Source organism: Cryptomeria japonica, chromosome 1, assembly GCF_030272615.1.
Source record: "Cryptomeria japonica chromosome 1, Sugi_1.0, whole genome shotgun sequence".
Classification (NCBI taxonomy): Eukaryota; Viridiplantae; Streptophyta; class Pinopsida; order Cupressales; family Cupressaceae; genus Cryptomeria; species Cryptomeria japonica.
In genome coordinates this window covers 548,397,977-548,417,344 of record NC_081405.1, presented here as the reverse complement: position 1 = coordinate 548,417,344, position 19,368 = coordinate 548,397,977, and the positions used below count along the sequence as shown (strand labels likewise).

Below are 19,368 nucleotides of genomic sequence, written 5' to 3'. Positions count from 1 at the left end.
AAGACAAGTGGCCAATGCATAAAAGGTGGTTACTATTGTTTATGGTTGCACTGCTCCAGCCAAGTCAGACCCTGTAGCTGCAGCTGTTCCTGCCTTGAGCTGCTTCACCTGTGGCCTTAGCATATACACCTCCTGAGTGTCTTTGATCATTTGTGCAGTCTCATTAATTTTTCATTGAAGCTTCACATGGTTAATGGCAAGCTGGTCTTATGGAGCAATCATTTCATCCTATTGAGCTTGCACAGCTGCCATTTTCTCCTCCAATTCCACCACCCGACTTTCATTCTTCTTATTAAACTGAGCTTGCTGCTGGTTTTGCTCCTAGTACTCTAAATTCGCTCTTTAAATCTGCCATAAATCTCATTTCTTTCTCCTACAGTTTATCTTTTTCTTCAGGTAGCTATTCAGGGTCATTGTCTGATCTCCCTATGCCTTCCCTGCAAAAGAGTCCAAATTACTGATCAATAGCATGATTAGCATGCAATTCCTTTAGTGTCTTGTGTATGGGTGGATATATTGTAGGATAAGTCATTTGGGAAGCCATTGCCTGGACATTCCCTCTCTAGGATGTGCAGAATATCACTTACTATCATAGACAAACAAATTTCATTTGGCAATCCTCATTTACAAATTTCCAAATATTGGGAACCTCCTTAAATATGCCTGGTTTTTTTTTCCTAGATCTCATAACCAAGATTCTCTGCTCAGGATGCAATTTCCACCTTTACCTGAAACATGGGAGTTCTATTTGATGTCATATCTGGTGTGCAGCTATGCGCATGTGAGAATATTCCCAGGCTTGAACAAAGTGGGCGAATATGGTCCACTAACCTTATATACAATCACTTAAGCTAGTTGTAGTTTGATAACTCTCTTATTCATTATATGAGAGTAATTGATACATTTAGTGAAAATTTGATTATGGCATGGGCAGACCATATGATGAACAGCTTTCACAGGAAGTGAAGAGAGTGATTTATGAATATGGAGATTAGTTCATAGTCATAACATTCGTCAGAAAATTGGGCTTGGCAAAAATTCAACAGGCTGAAAATTTGAGTTAACTCAGAACTCAAGAAAAACTCTGCGAAAACTTGACAAAATTTCCAAACATTAAAAAATACATAAATTAGTAATATAATCTTTAAAAACATTTATAAAACTGAACATTTATAGATAAGAAAACTAGCACAATGTATTAATGGTGTCATATGAATGTAAATTCTGAATTTGTACTTGTAATTCTATAAGTTTTGTTTGTGGAAAACATGGGCCAGAACAAATTGTAATTTTTACTTTTGAAAACTAAAGCAGGCAGGGGTTTGGGGGTAGAGACATTGGAGTTGATGGGCAAGATCCTTGACGGATTCGTTGTTTAGATACAAGACGGGGTTGAGGGGTGTTGCTCATGTCACCAAGCCGAAATTAAGGCTTTTGAGATCACACCGATCTTCATAGGTCATGCTACTTAAGTATTAATCAACCATCAATAAATCAATGCAATGTTGTTAAAAAAACAATTGCTTAAGTGGGAAAATGAAAAAAGGAGGGTTGGTGCATGTTTTGTGTATCATCTTAGACTAGTCAAACAAATGACATTAAAAATGGCTGAACTTGAGTGCTTTGGGCATATTCAGTTTTTTTCCACTTATCAAATTTTCCTAATGGACTCGCAGTTTTTGATGATTTTTTAGTGGTTTTTTTGTCAAGTTTAAATCAGCCATATTTACCTCGAGTACTCATGCAATAGTGATTTACTCGCTGAGTATTTGCACTATTGCCTATTGTAATGTCCCCTACTTGGTTCAAGACAGTTTTAACCGTAATTAATTGATTTCCAATATATTTATAACTTAACTAAATTGATTAAGAGACTAAACTATCTTAACATGAATCCAACCTAGGATGTTCTACCTTTTCTTTAGTCCATCAAGTACTAGCTATCTCACCATACTAAATAATTAATCCTATTTTTGATTTATAAATCATTTACGCATTAATGAATAAATACTTATTATTATCAATCAATTAATAAATACTTTGTTTTGGTGATTTAATAATTATTTATTAATTTACTAATTAATAATTACTTTTTATCATATTAATATTAACTATAATTATTATATTAATATTTATTATTATCAATATCTATATTTAGGATCCTTATGTTATTGCTTATACTGAATTGAATATATATAAATAAGAAATGAATTAAATTATATAATTAATTATTTATGTATCTACTAGTTACTTATTATATAAGTTATTAATATACTGCTGCTTAAATCAGGAATCATCACCATATTCAGTGGTTGTAAAGGCAGACAGATCTGACGCACATCAGATCTGGTCTGCCACTGTATGTGTAACTAAGTTTGGCTGTCATCATATTGCAGTCTATACTGATATTACTATTTTATTATTATTATTATTATTATATTCTGCAGAAGAACATTATCGAACTTCATATATATATATAAGCATACATATTAAACAAATTCCCACGCGCACCAGCAAGAATAAAGATGTTAATTAATAACAGTTCAGATCTGGTCTGGACGATCCTTATGTTCAAACGATCTAACCCATAGTCGATTTCCTCCATGTAGGTCTGCATAGTATATCCCTCCTCCATTCGGAATTATTATGATCGTCTTCTTATATGATTTATTTGGAATGATAAGTCCCTTGGTAAGAGGTGCGTCCCATGTCCTTTAATACTTAACTTTCTTTATACAACTATTAATCGCACCTTGTGAGATATCGTTAAGATTTGTAATCTTGACTTATGATGATAATAATTATTAATTCCTTACTGAGTTAATAGTTATGGTAACCGTTGTCAAGCGCTATCTATCCCTTTGACGCCAACTAATGATCATTCTTTCTAATCTCTTCGTATCACAACGTTAGTCTCAAGGATGCTTAAGGGTAATTGGAATCGTCTATGTTCTCAAACGCTCCCCCTCATACGATAGTTGACTTAATAGTTCTCAAGACAATGGATATCATTCACTCCTAACGTAGCTCTATTCTATGCCAATATGATTCCTTAGCATTACTCGATATTCATCAATGTTTGTTGAGGGCGGATGACCTTCATTGCAGTAAATAAACAAGCTCCTTTGATCATTGTTCTTTCCAGTAATCACTACCATTTGTTACATATAAATGTTGCCTTGGTAATTGCTTCTTTCTTCATTAATCGAAAGTGCCACCCTTAATTTATATATCACTGTTTTGACAAATGATAATCCTTGTCAATTTTTGACTTAAGTGCTGTCCTTCATTGTTCATGAACCATTGGTTTACTTCCAAGGAATATCGATTATACTTCATATTATAATGGCTGCGTAACTATATGTTAAGCAATCGCTGCTCCCTTTAGTTAGATCGGGTTTGGACATAATTGTATTTAATTATTGTATATGTCGACTCTGCCTTGGTCAATATTCTTTGACCTCTCCTTGTTAACTCTCATGCTAGCAGAGTGGTTATCTTAATTCCATATACAAATCGCACTCTTAAATGAGTGATGCTTGTTGTTGGATCTGAGTGTCGCTGCCACAACCACTAATAAAACTCTTGATGTGTCAACGGACTGCTCGTAATTCACAATAGTTTTATATTCAAAATGGTCTCCTCTTAAGCTGTAAAATATACCTTCATCAAGATGTGTATGTATTCTATACTCAGAAATATCCGAGTCTATAATATACTGTAGGCTGATTGTTAATAAATAATATTATTAATTTATAATAATATTATATTAATTTAAGATTATTAATAAATTATGTTTTATGTAAGTAATAGATAATAGTAAATAACAAATTAATAAATAATAATATTAATATTATTTTTATATCAATGAATGATTAATATTACTATTAATATTATTAACATCAATTATTAATTACATAATAAATGATAATTTATTATTATGATGAAGAATCACAAAATCTATTATTAATTACATCACCAGGATGTGGGTTTATGACAACCCTCTCACTTAAGAGGAAAATCGTGAAGTCTCATAAATGAGACGATTTTCCAATATTATTAAATGTTAATTAATAAATGTTTTAATTATCGTATTTAGTTAATCACAATAATCCAATGTCCAAAGAGGGGTTATGACACCTACATAGCTCCCAACATTCACAGTATTGCCTACATAGCTCCCAACATTCACTTACATCAGGGTTGTAGGATTCAACTAGAGGCATCTTATTCTACCTAGGTACCATAATGATAATATTCTTTTGTTGGAAACCCATGATAGTTCATTCCATTTTCAGACCTGGGCATAGAGGGGAATTACAATGGGGCATCACCATTGGGTACTATTCTTGCAAGAGAAGATAGGATGCCAAGAATGTTCAATATAAGATTCTTATTTATAGCATTGTGGGTTTGAAACTAGGGTGTCATTTGACCCAAGGCATTCCATTGCAGAAAAAATGGGGAAATAGTATACTCGTGCCTAATTTAAAAGATTTTTGAGAAAATTTTGCTAATGAATCTTAAATTAAACAAAGGGATTGTAGCTTCCTCACTCTAACTTAGATAAGAGAAGACCTTCTGTTTAATTGACTCGAGAAGCTTGTGGAGGATGACAAAGAGGTAAGATGATAAAGGATTAGCCGTACCTCCATTTCCAATAATGAACTGGATTGATCCATCCATTATTTGCTTCGAGCATATAAAAACGTGAGTGATCCAAAGTCTAATTGGACACATTGAAGATGACAAAGCTCAAGTAGTAGAAGAGCATATGTGCATCTTCCTCTAGGGTTCCAAAGCCCTCTAAATTTCAATCACACTAACAAAAAGCAACAAAATAGGTACTTGATATATAGTAGGGTTATTATAGAAGCATCGGGTGATTCATAACTGAAAGAAGGATCAAGAGCATTGCGAGGATGTGAAGATTTGGTAAAATGCATTGTTATTTACAAATGAACAAGAGTTCATATAGATATTACAATAAACGATGTTTCCTTAACGAAACAATCGTTCACCAAAGCCAGAATTAGAAACAATCTAATGAAACTAAAATACACTAAATATAAAATATTGACCATTAAATAGATAGATATGCTAAAATATTCTAATACCCTCCCTTAATGGTCAATCTGTCAACTACAAGAAGTTCCCCCCTAAATTTTACAAACTTGTTTGGGCTCAGAGACTTGGTGAGGATGTTTGCAGTCTAATCCTCAGTTGGAACATACTGCAATTGAACTAATCCATCTTCAACAAGCTATCTGATGAAATAACAATGAAGCTCAACATGCTTTGCTCTTTCATGGAAGACTGGATTTTTGACAAGTTTGAGCACCCCTTGATTGTCACAGTAGAGGGGTGAAGGCCCTGTTTGAGACATTTGCATGTGTGAAAGCATCCTTTGAAGCCAAACTACCTCACAAGTTGCTTTAATAGTTACTCGATATTCTGCTTTGGTTGAGGAAAGAGCTACCGCCTACTGCTTCTTGCTGGTCCATGTGATTGCACCTATTCGAAGACTGAAGACATACCCAAATGTAGACTTCCTGTCATCAACAAAACCTACCCAATTTGAGTCTATGAAACTAGTGAGTCTAGGATCTTTTCTTTTGCCATATAGAATGCCAAAGTCAGAAGCACCCTTCACATATTGCAACAAACGCTTTGCTGCAACCTAGTGTTCAGAGGTAGGGGCTGTCATGAAGCAAGAGAGGTAACTCACAGCATAACTCTGGTCAGGTCTAGTGGATGTGAGATAGATGAGGCTGCCCACTAGTTGCTTGAACAAGGATTCATCCACCACAGGTGAATTTGATTTGGCTGACAACCTTAGCCCTTTCTCCATAAGTGTAGAGGTAAGTTTGCAATCCTGCATCTGAAACTTATCAAGTAGACTCCTGGCATACGTCATCTGAGAGATAAAGTTATTGCCATCAGTCTGCCAAACCTCAACACCTAAGCAGTAATGCAAAAGTCGCAAGTCTATCATGTCAAAGGATTGGCACAAACTCTGTTTGATCTGCTCGATCAAAAGTGCTGAACTACTAGCGATAATCAGATCATCAACATAGATGACAAGGAAAATAATATCACCACTAGTAGTTTTGACATATGGATTGGAATTGGAAGGACTCATTTGAAAGCCTTGATCACTGGAGTACTTATCAATTTTTATGTACCAAGCTTGAGGAGCCTGTTTTAGGCCATAGAGTGCTTTCACTAGTTTGCATAGCTAGTGTTCTTTACTAGCAACCTTGAATCTTGGAGGCTATCATATAGACTTTTTCCTGCAACTCACCATTGAGGAATGCACTCTTGACATCTATCTGATGGACTTTCCATCCAAACTAGGTTGACATGGCAATGACAAGTCGAATTGTACTCATTTTGGTTGTAGGAGCAAAAGTCTCCTCATAGTCAATGCCTTTTTTTTGTGAGAACCCTCGAGCAATCGTGCCGTGTACTTATCAAGGGTTCCATCAACCTTATACTAACTTTATACACCCATTTGTAGCTAATGGGCTTCTTCCTAGGTGGAAGATTAGAAAGGACCCAAGAAGTGTTCTTTAGAAGACTACGGTGTTCAACTTCCATAGCCTATTCCAACTTAGGTATACCTTTAGCCTCTGCATATGTTTGAGGCTCATAAATGTTATGAATGTTGGCCATGAGAGCAAAATTAACTGTATGCTAATGTTTGCTCTTGTTTCTAGACGATCTACCCTCAATGAGCTCATCATCATGAAGATCACCAATAGTCTTGGCCCACCACTTAGGCTGGAGAGTAGAAGTACCAACATCGAAAACTGGTGGATCAACAACACTAGGAATGCCAATAACAAAGTGTTGACGTGTATTTTGTACACAATCATACACAGAATAAAATACCCAAAGGCATCTTATCCTCTCTTGAATAAAGTCTCTAACTACTGAAGATTCGCATGAAGGATCAGTTAGGATGACTCCAATGTTCTGGTTAGTAGGGTCTCTACGTGTGGATAAGCACCAGCGGTATGATGTGATTTGCTGTGTCCTCAAGGGGTCTTACACTCCGAAAGTCTTACTAAACTAAAGAAGGTTTCAAAAAATAATAAAAGGATAGGGTTTGCAAGAGGTCTAATCTAATCTAACCCTAAGAATGACTTCATGTGGACAAGACTTGGCAAGATTCTACCAACTTCAATTTCGCCATAAAATAACAACTTAATTGAAATTGGTGCGATCTTCTAAGGTAACGAAATGATTTTCAATACATCAAAGATCAAAGACACTACCACGAAGGTACATATCCAAGATACAATAATGATTGAAGGTTAAGTGATTCAAATGTCTCCAGTCGACCACGCAAGGCGTTCCTACAATCAGCAAGAAGCTAGTGGTTTGGATTACGAATCCTACCAAAGATCAAGTCTCACACTATGTCCTTCAAATTAACACACTACTTTGATTGAGCATGATTCAAATGAATTGAACAACCATGAAGATAACCAAGAAAGTTGCAACAAAACACCATAACTTCAATATTTCATTGATTTCAAAGTCATCATGTACAACAATTGCTTGAATTCCTTTCCTCAAACTCAATCTTGCTAAAAATAAAAATTGCTTCTAATCTCTCTAATACATCAAACTTTCTCTCTAATCTCTTAACTATCTCTATTACAAATGAAATGAAAATGAGGGTATAAATAGCATCCTCAATTACAATGAATGGTTCAGATTGAAAGCAGATCAACGCTCAAGATCATGACACCTAAACCCTAATTAGGGTTTGTTACAAATAGTTCCCCTTTTATTGCACAACATTAAATGCATAGCCAATTATAAATTTGGCACGAAAATCTAGGAGACATAGACCAATGACAATTAGGATGCCATGTCATCTATAACAACTTCTCATCTAGAATCTTATTCCCTTTCCAATGCTCCTTTTTAGCATATGCAATGAATCTTGATACGATTCCCTCGATCTCAGCAATTGGAATCTCGGGAAGATTCTTCATTCTTTCTTCCAAGTGGATGACCTGATCAAATGCATCTAGAAGAGCTGCGTCCCATGTAAGTTCAAGTTCTTTAGTCCTTTCAATCAGGAGCATGGTAGCAAACATCTGGTCCTGTTGCTCATCTGTGATATTGATGTCCTTGGAAAAGATGACCTTGATTCTATCTTCCAACTCTTGCAAATCCACATCTGTCTTAACTTCGATCCTCCTGCCAAGAATGGTACGAAGTACCTCAAATACTCTGTCCTGGATCGGGTTGATCACCTCCTCAACATGACTGCACCTAGTACTGATGTCCTCAAAGAGAACTTCCTTCATCTGGAGTAAGGTTGACCACTGAAGTAAACTGTGAGGTCCTCCATCCATAATCTTTTCCTGCGCTAGGACCTTCCTCGATGTTTGTCTAATTACTTTCAAGACAGGAATGATAACATCCTTGGTATGAGCAAAAGAGACTACCGTTATCATCAAATTGTGGATGATCTCAAGAACCTGAATAGTCCTATGAATAGTCTTCATCATCCTTGTTGCAAATTCTACGGCAACTGTATGAGATTTATCCATCCAAGTACTCATACGCTGGACCATACTCCTAAATCTCTCTGCCTCACCAATTGATTGAAGGGGAAGTGCCTGTATAGGTGATCTTGCTGGATCCTGACGTCCCAAAGGCTGATTGAGATGGCTGAAATATGTTCTCCATGCACCGACCTCCCTCTCAAGCTTTTTACTCTTCTCCATTTCTTCTCTAAGCTTGTCCTTCAATGCCTCAAAGGAATCTGTGGCATCATCTAGTGTCTGCTCGGCTGTGGATGGACCTAGCTCAAATGTCTCTATATCATATTCCTCTGCTAAGATCTCACCTTCATACTTGTCTACTGCCGGTGTAGCTATCTGTAATTTTCTGGATCCAGTCTCATCTCTAATCATCTTGGACATCTTGGTAGCCTTTCTCTTCTCTGTCACTTCCTGGGAATGTCCAACAAGGCTCTCTAAATCAATCACATTGTCTTCGTCCTCGATCACAATCACCTTTGTTAATCTTTCCTTCAACCAATCTGGAATGGCTGATCTTGTCTCTCTAACCTGAATCTCCTTATGCAATATTTCCTCTTCTCTGTGAGGAGATGTTACTTCGTCATTATTCTTGTCTTCATGTAGCTCATAATCTTGGAGAGATCCACTTGGTGACCCTTGAGGTACCTGTCCTTCTTTATCATTCTGAACCATCGACTCCATAGACTCCTCCACTTCAAGTGTCCTTTTCTCTTGTCGAGAGGATGTACCGGATGAACGATCTCGGCTGGCCTCTTGTTTCTTCTTGGAAGATTCTCTCTTTCCAGGTCTCTCTTTCCTCTTCGAGCCTCTTGGATGGAGATCGCCTTCACTTGCACTTCGAAGGTTGCCTTCATTTGCATTTCTGGGATTAGGATTACCTTCGCTTACACTAGCTCCACCTTCAGTTGGCTTCTCTTCCAAAGTGAAAGTCATAGCTATGCCTTTCTCTGTCAACTTCTGATGCTGCACATCAACCCATCTGCGAGTACAAGACAAGACTGGAGCCATCAAAGCATCTAGATCCACGACCTCGGGCTCATTCCAATCTAACCTTACTGATTTGCTTTCTCGATCATAGGATGACTGGAGATGTCTGCCACTGTCTTGTGCTTGGTCGGCCACTCTGTAAATCTTGCATTTCCTGATGAAATCCAAAGGCAATCTAGAATGCATCTTTCTTTTCACTTCAAGATCGTCTAAGAGATTCATCATAAAATCTTCAATCTGAAACTCATGCTTAAACTTCCTACCGACTGTCTCCTCTATATATCCATGTGGATCAAAGCTTTCCCTCAAAGCAAAGAATGAAAAAGAATACAAAGCTAACTCCTTCTCTGCATCATCCATGGCTAAAACATTAGGACATACCTCAACTGAATTGCCCAATATGATAGGTACCGGAACTCCATTTCCATGTCTGTGTCTGAATGCCTTCGCATAAGCTGCCAACTGTCTTGTTACCTCAAGTAACACAATTCTGTCTGTCGGATATCTTGGCAACATGTATGGAGGTGAAGGACATCCATGAACTCTGATATAAGTAAACTTCGGAAATTGGATAAACCAAGCACCGTACCTCTTTACTAGTTCCTGTGCATCCTAAGATAATCTGTTGTGAATCCCGCCTTGCAACGTCCTTGTGATGTTCATAGTGAAGGTATCATTAACTAACCTGTAGTTGCTTCCTGGCGGATGATGCAAGTGAACATAGGAATCACAAACTCTGACCTCGCCGGGTCCTCTTCCAATCACTCCTCTGTGAGGTAGTCCTGCGTACTCGAAACTCCTGACCAAGGCATAGATGACGTATGAACTCATGTGGAAGGACTTGGTAGCTTTGAGTCTCCTCAACTGTACGTCCAAGCAATGGCTAATCATTCTAGCCCAATGAATTGTTCCTTTACCCTGAACTATCACCTGGATGAAGTAGAATATCCACTTTTCAAAGTAAAAAGCCTGAGGGGCTCCTGTGACTCGGTTGAGCATTGTAATCAAATCTCTGTACTCCTCCTGGAAATCAATCCTGTGTGGTGTGTTCGGTACCTTACTCAGGCGAGGACGACTCTTGAGTAACCAGTTCTTGTTAATGATGCTTAGACACGCATCTGGATCATCTTCGTACATAGACCTGGCTCCTTCTATGCTCTTGTAGACCATATCTCTGTGCTCTGGAAGATGGAAAGCCTCACTTATAGCTTCCTCTGAAAGATACGCCAAAGTGTTTCCTTCCTTGGACATGATCGTTCTGGATTGAGGATCATAATGACGAGCACACTCGATCATCAACTCATGACACTGAACTGCTGGAGGGAAGCCGGCCGCCTTAATGATGCCACTTTCAATTATCCTCCAGGCGACAGGTGATGGCTTGCCAATGTAAGGGACATCTCGAAACTTCTTTGTGCTGAAGTTGCCCAAGTTAGTATCTCCAATGTTGCTCCACTTCGACACGATCTTGGTCTCCACTTCTTCGGTCTTTTGATCTTCCTTCATGAGAGCTGAACGACTGGTGGATGCTCCTGCCTTAGGGGTCGCCATACCTACACAACATTTCACAATAAGTAACTGGATATTGCAATATATATCATAAATTAGAGAGTAAATTTTAGGAAACATCATGATAAGTCTTTGAGTTATCATTTCCTAAAAAATGATTGAGCAACTGGAATTCAAAATTTCAAAATTCAAAATTTAAGCTATGACGATCAACGATTCAAAATTTAAAACAATAAAACCAATATCGCCATACCTTACTTGAGAACTAACTCTAGAATGCAAAACAAATGGATTCGCCTAGGCAAAATTGATATTAGATGGCTTCAACGTGATCTCCTCTTCAATATCTTTGACAAGTTCGCTCAAATGGAAACTAAGGTTCGCACGTACTCTCCTTTGATAATGCTTCACACAACCTTGCTTGAAACGAAATTCGCTCTCTCTAAACACAATTCGCACTTCCTTTGCCTTCCTCAAATTGCATATGAAATGATAAAATGATAATGTGAAAATGAAATCTTTCACCTCCCTTTTATAAGCGCTCACCTCTCACAATTACCTTCCATCCTTTTAGGCCGACTTTTTGCAAAATATAGCAATTAAAACGATTTTTAAATAAATAATAAAGGCCGACCTTGATAAAATAAACCCAATCCAAGCGCTCCATTTGATTTTTTATTAATTAATAATTAATTATTAAACGCCATCGTTTATCATTTAATAAATTCGATTTTTTACAAGGCAAAAACAATTAATTAATATCCTGCGCAAATTTTAAATGCTATTTTAATTGAATTTTTTAATTTATCGAATTTAGCATTTAAAATAAATTAAAAAATGCTTGTTAGCGCTAAAATTTGAAGATGAAAAATACAAACCTGATCGCCCTGGTCCCTGACTGAGGGACAGGAGCGATCCGTCAACTTGGTCTTGACTCTTGTGCTTTTGACGTTCAAAATCTTCATCCCTACGTTGAAGTTGGCATTTTTGCTAGGATTTTCAAACTTGAGTGACTTGCTTGTGCGAAGGAGTGCCTCTAGATGTGATATCGCCCTGGTCCCTTGGAGAGGGACAGGAGCGAACTTGTATTTATTCCTTGGTCTTTGCCTTCTAAGTTGCCAATTTGTATCGCAAGGCAAGTAACAACTTTATTCTTTCATTCCACGCATGGTTTACTTGTCTTTTACAAGGCAAATTTGATATTTGAGTGTTTTTCGCCCTGGTCCCTTGGTGAGGGACAAGAGCGAACTTTGAATCCTAGCTCAAATTTGTCACCTTTTAACGTTCACTTCCTTTGTATCGCCTTCCAAATGACGTTTTAAACCTTTTACAACTTTGTTTTGACATGATCTTCGAAGGATAACAAGTATTTTAACAAATATCGCCCTGGTCCCTTGGTGGGGGACAGGAGCGATCCTGGTGTTTCTCTCCTTGATCTCTCTTCCTTAATCACCAATCCTCTTTATAAGGCGAACAATAATGTTATTTCTTCATTCCATGCTTGTCTCACTTAACTTCTACAAGGCATATTCGATGTTTAGAAAATTATCGCCCTAGTCCCTTGGTGAGGGACAAGAGCGATCTTAGTGCTCTAGCCAACATTCTTTGTAGTTAACCTTTAACTTCTCGCTCATTGCCTTCCAAACGACTATCTTGATCTTGTGCGATCCTGCCTTGTCTTGATTTTGAGGAAAAATGAACGTTTTAATAAAAATCGCTTTGGTCCTTGTCCAAAGGACAGGAGCGATATAGCTTCCTTGTTCAAATTGGTATTCATTTGACGTTTAAAACCTTTGTATATCATCTTCAAAAGACACCTTGGACCTTTTATCATCTCGCATAACCTTGACTTAACGTGATTTTTGAGAGATTTGGCCAATATAGTCAATATCGCTCTGGTCCCTGCCTGAGGGACAGGAGCGAACTTCAAGGTTTTGAGCTTGTCTTTGCTTCTATTGACTTGTAATTACTTTCATAATGTAAGATGAAGTCCCTTGATCCTTCCTAATCACTTAATACTTGATAAACTTTCGAAATCTAGGCCTTCATGAGGATTTCGCTCTGGTCCCTTCCTGAGGGACAGGAGCGAACTTGAACATTTGATGCAAATCTTTCAATACTGGCGACCTTTGATGCTTTGTTCTTCATTGAGATGCCTTAAAACGTCCTTACCACCCTTTACATTGACTTGGAGAGGTTTGAACTTAGCGGAAAGGCAACATAATCATCATATCGCCCTGGTCCCTGGCTGAGGGACAGGAGCGAACTTAGTCTTGTAGGCTTCATCTCGCTTTGCTAACCTCGAAATTTATCTTCAACGGTCTTGTTATACTTCGTTTCACTCATCCATGCCTTGGAATTCGTTGTAACTTGGCAAGAAAATCATCTAAGACAACAATCGCTCTGGTCCCTGACTGAGGGACAGGAGCGAACTTGGGCATTTGGATCCCTTGTTGACGTTTTGTAATCTTCAATTTATCTTCAACGGGTTCAATTCACCTCCTTTCTTGCCTTCAATCCTAAAACTTGCTTGATCTTTGCCCAGTACATGCCCTATGAAGAATTTCGCTCTGGTCCCTGGGAGAGGGACGGGAGCTACAATGGATTTCGCCCTGGTCCCTGTCTGAGGGACAGGAGCGATTTTGGCATTCTGGCCATTTTTCTTCATGTTTGTGCCTTCAAATTATATTCAACTGGTAAAATGCAGCTCCTTGGACCTTTGCAAGTCGTCAAGTTGTTAAAATCCCGCAAGGACAAAGCAATATTTGATTTTAAGCTCCGGTCCTTCACTGAGGGACAGGAGCGATTTTGCTTCCTGAGGCATTTCTGTGTTCGTGAAATTCTTCAATTTATATTCAACGGAAAGATCACGCCTTTCTTTACCATTTCGATCCGAAAAATCATCTTGACCCTGCAGGGACAGTAAGATTTTTGAAAACGAGCTCCGGTCCTTCACTGAGGGACAGGAGCGATTTTGCTCCTACAGGCCAAAATATCATGATTTCACAAGTTTAATCACTTCACAAGGCAAAAACAAATCATTCCCCATGCCCAGGACCAAATATCAAAAAACTCAAGATTTAGGTCAAAATTACTCAATTGAATAAAATTCACATTTTCATCATCAACACTTAGACAAATTAAGACTCTGCACTCAAAATTCCAATTGAAAATAGACCATTCTGGCGAATTCATTCCATTCAAAATTGCATCCTGCAAAAGGAAGCTTAAAAAAACTCTCAAGACTGACTAGACTCTGGCCTGAAAAGACAGTAACGAAAACCCTAAGGCTTGACCCTAATCCAGACAACTGACGAACTACCAAAACCCTAAAAAAACAAAGCGAAAGGCGAGCAAAAACGAGCAAAAAGAGGGGGTCCCCATTTCAAATGGGGCGATGTGTGAAATGGTCACAACACAAAGTCATCAGGATGCTGCTCAAGATTCTCTTGAGGAAAGTCGAGTGATGCAATTGTTTGTCAGGGAGACCCTGTGGTAGAAGTGATAGGTGCATAGCTTGGAATAGCTGTATCCCTCCCATCAGGTGGACCTAACGAAAGACAAACACCGAATCACTAGCCTTTAGAGGCCGATCCTCAAGGATCAAAATAGGAGAAGAGAGCTGAAAAAGCCCTTGATCTTCATCAAAAACAACATCTCGATTGAATATGAGACGATCTATGTGTACATCAATTAGCCAGTAAGCTTTGTGATTATCACTGTACCTGACGAACATGAGTTTGTGACTCTCAAAATCTAGCTTTGTGCGCTTGGTATTTGGGATCCAGACATTCACAAAAGAGCCAAATACTTTCAGGTGACTAATTTTGGGCTTCCTGCTAGACCAGGCTTCCTCTGGAGTCTTCTTCTTAACGACTTTTGTGGGAGACCGATTGAAAAGATAGATAGCGGTGTAGACTGCTTCTGCCCAAAACTTCTTTTGAACATTTCTATGTTCCATAATAGACTGAGCCATCTTAGTTATTGTGTTGTTTCTCCACTCAACAACACCATTTTGCTAAGGGGTGTAAGGTGTATTAAGCTGATGCTTAATGCCATGTTTCATACAGAAGTTGAAGAAAGCAGAAGAACAAAATTCCCCCCCATCATCTAGCCTAAGAGTGATTATGTGTTGACCAAACTCTTTTTCTGCTAAGGCGTTAAACTGCTGAAACATGCGAAACACCTCTGATTTTTGTTTAAGAAAATACACCCACATTTTGCGACTAAAATCATCAACAAATAACAGAAAATACCTTGACCCAGTATTTGATGGAGTGTTCTTCGGACCACAAATCTCAACATGAACCAATTGCGATACCTTAAAAGCTCGTCAAGAATCATCATCTGTAAATGGAGTCCGATGCTACTTTCCAACCTAACAAGCTCCGCAAATGCCTTGATTCTGAGTCTAGATCTTAGGTAAGCCATGAATCAGATCCTCTCGAACTACTTGAGAGAGATAGCGTATGTTTAGATGGCCATACCGTTGATGCTAGAGATTGCTGATAGAAGAACTTTTCATTGCCATGGCATGCTTCTGAGAATCACTAGTATCCATAAGTCTATAAACACCATGATCCTCTATACCCACAACAACTGTAATGCGAGTCTCCCTATCAACAATGCGCTATTTGTGCATACTGAATACCACATCAAGTCAAGGAGAGTTTCTCATAATGTTGTTCGCTCCCCATATTGGAAGCAAATGTTGAAAAGTGTTAATGAAGCTCCAAGAGGGTATAAGGGCCCAGGTTATGAGAAGGTACGTGGAACATTATTGGAGAAAGAGGTGAAGGGGGTTGAAGATGCATTGAAACCCATAAGGGATTCATTGGCTGAGACAGGTGTATCAATTGTTTCAGATAGTAATGATTTGAGGCTTTGAAGTATTGCATTACCTGATCTAGATGAAGTGAGAGTTGAAATCAAATTGTTTAGTGAGTAGAGTTTAAAGAAAGGATGTGACCAATAGGAATTAACTTCACCATCAGAGTAGTTGGCACAATCCTCACAGTGATTGCTATTCTTGGAAAGCATGCAGACTGCTATTTTAGGTGGTGTGTAAAAACAGGAGTAGCTTTATTTAGAGAAAAGTTGATTTTTGATATTTCTAGAATAAGTTATTTTGACTTTAGCATAAATTCTTCTTTGAGGATAAGCTTTATCTACTGGATGAGCTTTATTCAAGTCTATATTTAGCATAAAAATCAAAATGAAATATCTCAATGTAGGTGACTGAGAGCTTCACCTGCATTATGAGTGCAGAAAATAATGTATTCAAATGATTCATGGCATGGGTATAAGTACACAATATAGATGTGTGGATGGGGAGAAAAGATGAGTTGAGTGCGGAGATGTGGGTTCATTAATCTGCTTATATATTCCTTAAATTTAGAGGTTATCCCAAGACAATCCAATCGAGATTGCAAGCCTCACAAATTGATTCCTTTTTTGAAAAAAATGGCATGTATGATTTGTAGTTAGAGCCCTTGGTTGTGTTTTATAAAGGCTTGAGTATGGTGACGATAGCTTCTATGTTTTGAACCTCACCCTTGTACAATATGTTGGTTGGGAAATCTTTAGTACCAAAATATTTGGGTATATGGAATGCTCTTAATATGTTTTATTTTGGATGATTTTGCCTATATGAAAAGGAAAGCTTTAGGAAAGTGCTTATGAAGTAGAATTTTATATCTTTACACTCTTTTATGTCCTAATTTGGTATCTTCTCCTAAGAATGAATCACAATTATTTGGTTTCAATTGAATTGATTTTTGATGGTTTTTTGATGGCAGGCACTTTTACAAACAATGCTGGTCTCCAAAGCATACCCACATGAGCATATCTTGGCAGCCACTATTGAATATGAGTGTAAGATTAGAGGTGCCCAGCGCATGGCGTAAGAGTCTGAATTTCTTTTATTTTTCTCAATGGTTCTACTTCATCCCATTTGTCTTTTATTCACTTCACTTTATCAATTTGAGCAATGGAGGAAGAAATAGTAGAAGAATTACAAATGAAACTTTGGCAAATTAGTAAAACTTAAAAGCTACTAAACTTTGAAGTGGACATTAACAATTGAACAATGAAAATGTTGAATGTGAAATTTAAATTATATAGAAGATTGCGTTATGATGATTACAATGAGTACAATGATGATTATAAATGTTCAAAATAACAAAATGGAGTGAACTGAGTTCTCTAATCATCCCCAAAACTCCTCATCACTAGAATTGTTGGACTCCATATGGTCAAACTTCTGTAAACTAATACCAACCAGGCCTGCTTGTGTAATTGTAGCATCCTCATCAATCTATGTTGTCTCCTTTGACTCTACATCCCACCATGCTGCTGGACTCTCTTTGAACAAAACTCTGTTGCATTCGATGAGACAACACACGATGTATAACCACAAGTTTCTCTGCTCTCCTAGAGGTAAGCCTATTCCTCTTAAGATAATGGATGAAGCTATAAGTAGACCATTTTTTCTTAGCAGTAGTAGAACTAGAAACCTGAGATAGCAATTGCATGGCTAGAGAGGTAGTTGAAGAATTCGGTTCATGCCTAGTCCACCACAAAATTGGGTCCTCTTGATCTATAGTTGCCCTTATCCATCTTGGCCTCCTTAGAATAACCCCGAAGAGTAGCAAATTTTTTCCACTCATGTAATGACCCTTACTATAAAGGCCACTAATAAACCCCAAATCTGAACTGAGACAATTTGTCAAACACTTGGCATGCACTGAATTGTTTTGTTTGTGATGTAGTGTTTCAATATGATAGTTGTTTTGAGCATCAAGTACAATTGAGATAACAATACCAATATTGAAATGTAACACAATAAACAATAATGAAACTCTAAATATTCATGCAAAGACTTCAATGCTAATATATCATGAATTTCCCAAATTCTGATTGCATTGTTCAGTAGACTAATTTTCTAAAAATGTATGACTGTTACAAACTCTTACACATGAGCACTGAATTTATGACAAGAGAATGTATAAACCATAGATGAAAAACTCGGCGAGCAATTCAAAAACTCGCGAGTAATCACGATCCATAATCCCGCGCGAGTTAATCGCGGAAATACTCGGGGCGATTTTTTTATATACTCGCCGCGATTTTTTTGGCAAATAATCGCCGTTAATGGCCAAAACCCGCCCGAAACGCGGCACAAAATGCGAGAAAAACGCGACTTAAGTCGCAGGCAAAAAAAAAACCGAAGTCTTTATTCCATTTCGCGGCTCGCGCGACTCCGGAAGGCAAAAAACGCCACGCGATTTGCATAGGGTTTGCATTTGCACGCACGACCAGGTATCTTTTTGTATTGTTTCATTTCGAATACACAGTCATTTTGACTGTGTAATACACAGTCATTTGAAATGACTGTGTATTACACAGTCAAAATGACTATATTGTTTGCATTTGCACGCACGACCAGGTATCTTTTTGTATTGTTTTATTTCGAATACACAGTCATTTTGACTGTGTAATACACAGTCATTTGAAATGACTGTGTATTACACAGTCAAAATGACTGTATTGTTTGCATTTGCATGCATGACCAGGTATCTTTTTGTATTGTTTTATTTCGAATACACAGTCATTTTGACTGTGTAATACACAGTCATTTGAAATGACTGTGTATTACACAGTCAAAATGACTGTATTGTTTGCATTTGCACGCACAACCAGGTATCTTTTTGTATTGTTTTATTTCAAATGACTAAGACTGTGTAATACACAGTCATTTGAAAATGACTGTGTATTACACAGTCTTAGTCATTTCAAATGACTGTGTATTACACAGTCACAGTCATTTCAAATGACTGTGTAATACACAATCATTAGTAATTAGTAATTACAATTTACAGTCATTTCAAATGACTGTGTATTACACAGTCATCAGTCATTTGAAATGACTGTGTAATACACAGTCATTTGAAAATGACTGTGTATTACACAGTCACAGTCATTTCAAATGACTGTGTAATACACAGTCATTTCAAATTTTCAAATGACTGTGTATTACACAGTCATCATTACACAATCACAGTCATTTCAATTTTCAAATGACTGTGTAATACACAGTCATTTCAAATTTTCAAATGACTGTGTATTACACAGTCATCATTACACAGTCACAGTCATTTCAAATGACTGTGTATTACACAGTCACAGTCATTTCAATTTTCAAATGACTGTGTAATACACAGTCATTTCAAATTTTCAAATGACTGTGTATTACACAGTCATCATTACACAGTCACAGTCATTTCAAATGACTGTGTAATACACA

At 37.6% G+C, this 19,368-nt stretch overlaps 1 protein-coding gene across 3 annotated transcripts in view; it reads left to right on the top strand.

Moving 5' to 3' along the window:
- Positions 1-19,368, top strand: part of LOC131044896 (intermediate cleaving peptidase 55, mitochondrial) — a 298,348-nt gene that overhangs the window by 109,767 nt on the left and 169,213 nt on the right. For all 3 annotated transcript variants that reach the window (XM_057978376.2, XM_057978377.2, XM_057978378.2), the window contains one exon: positions 16,862-16,965. In XM_057978376.2, the coding sequence (XP_057834359.2) occupies positions 16,862-16,965 (104 nt within the window). The remainder of the gene's footprint in view (positions 1-16,861; positions 16,966-19,368) is intronic.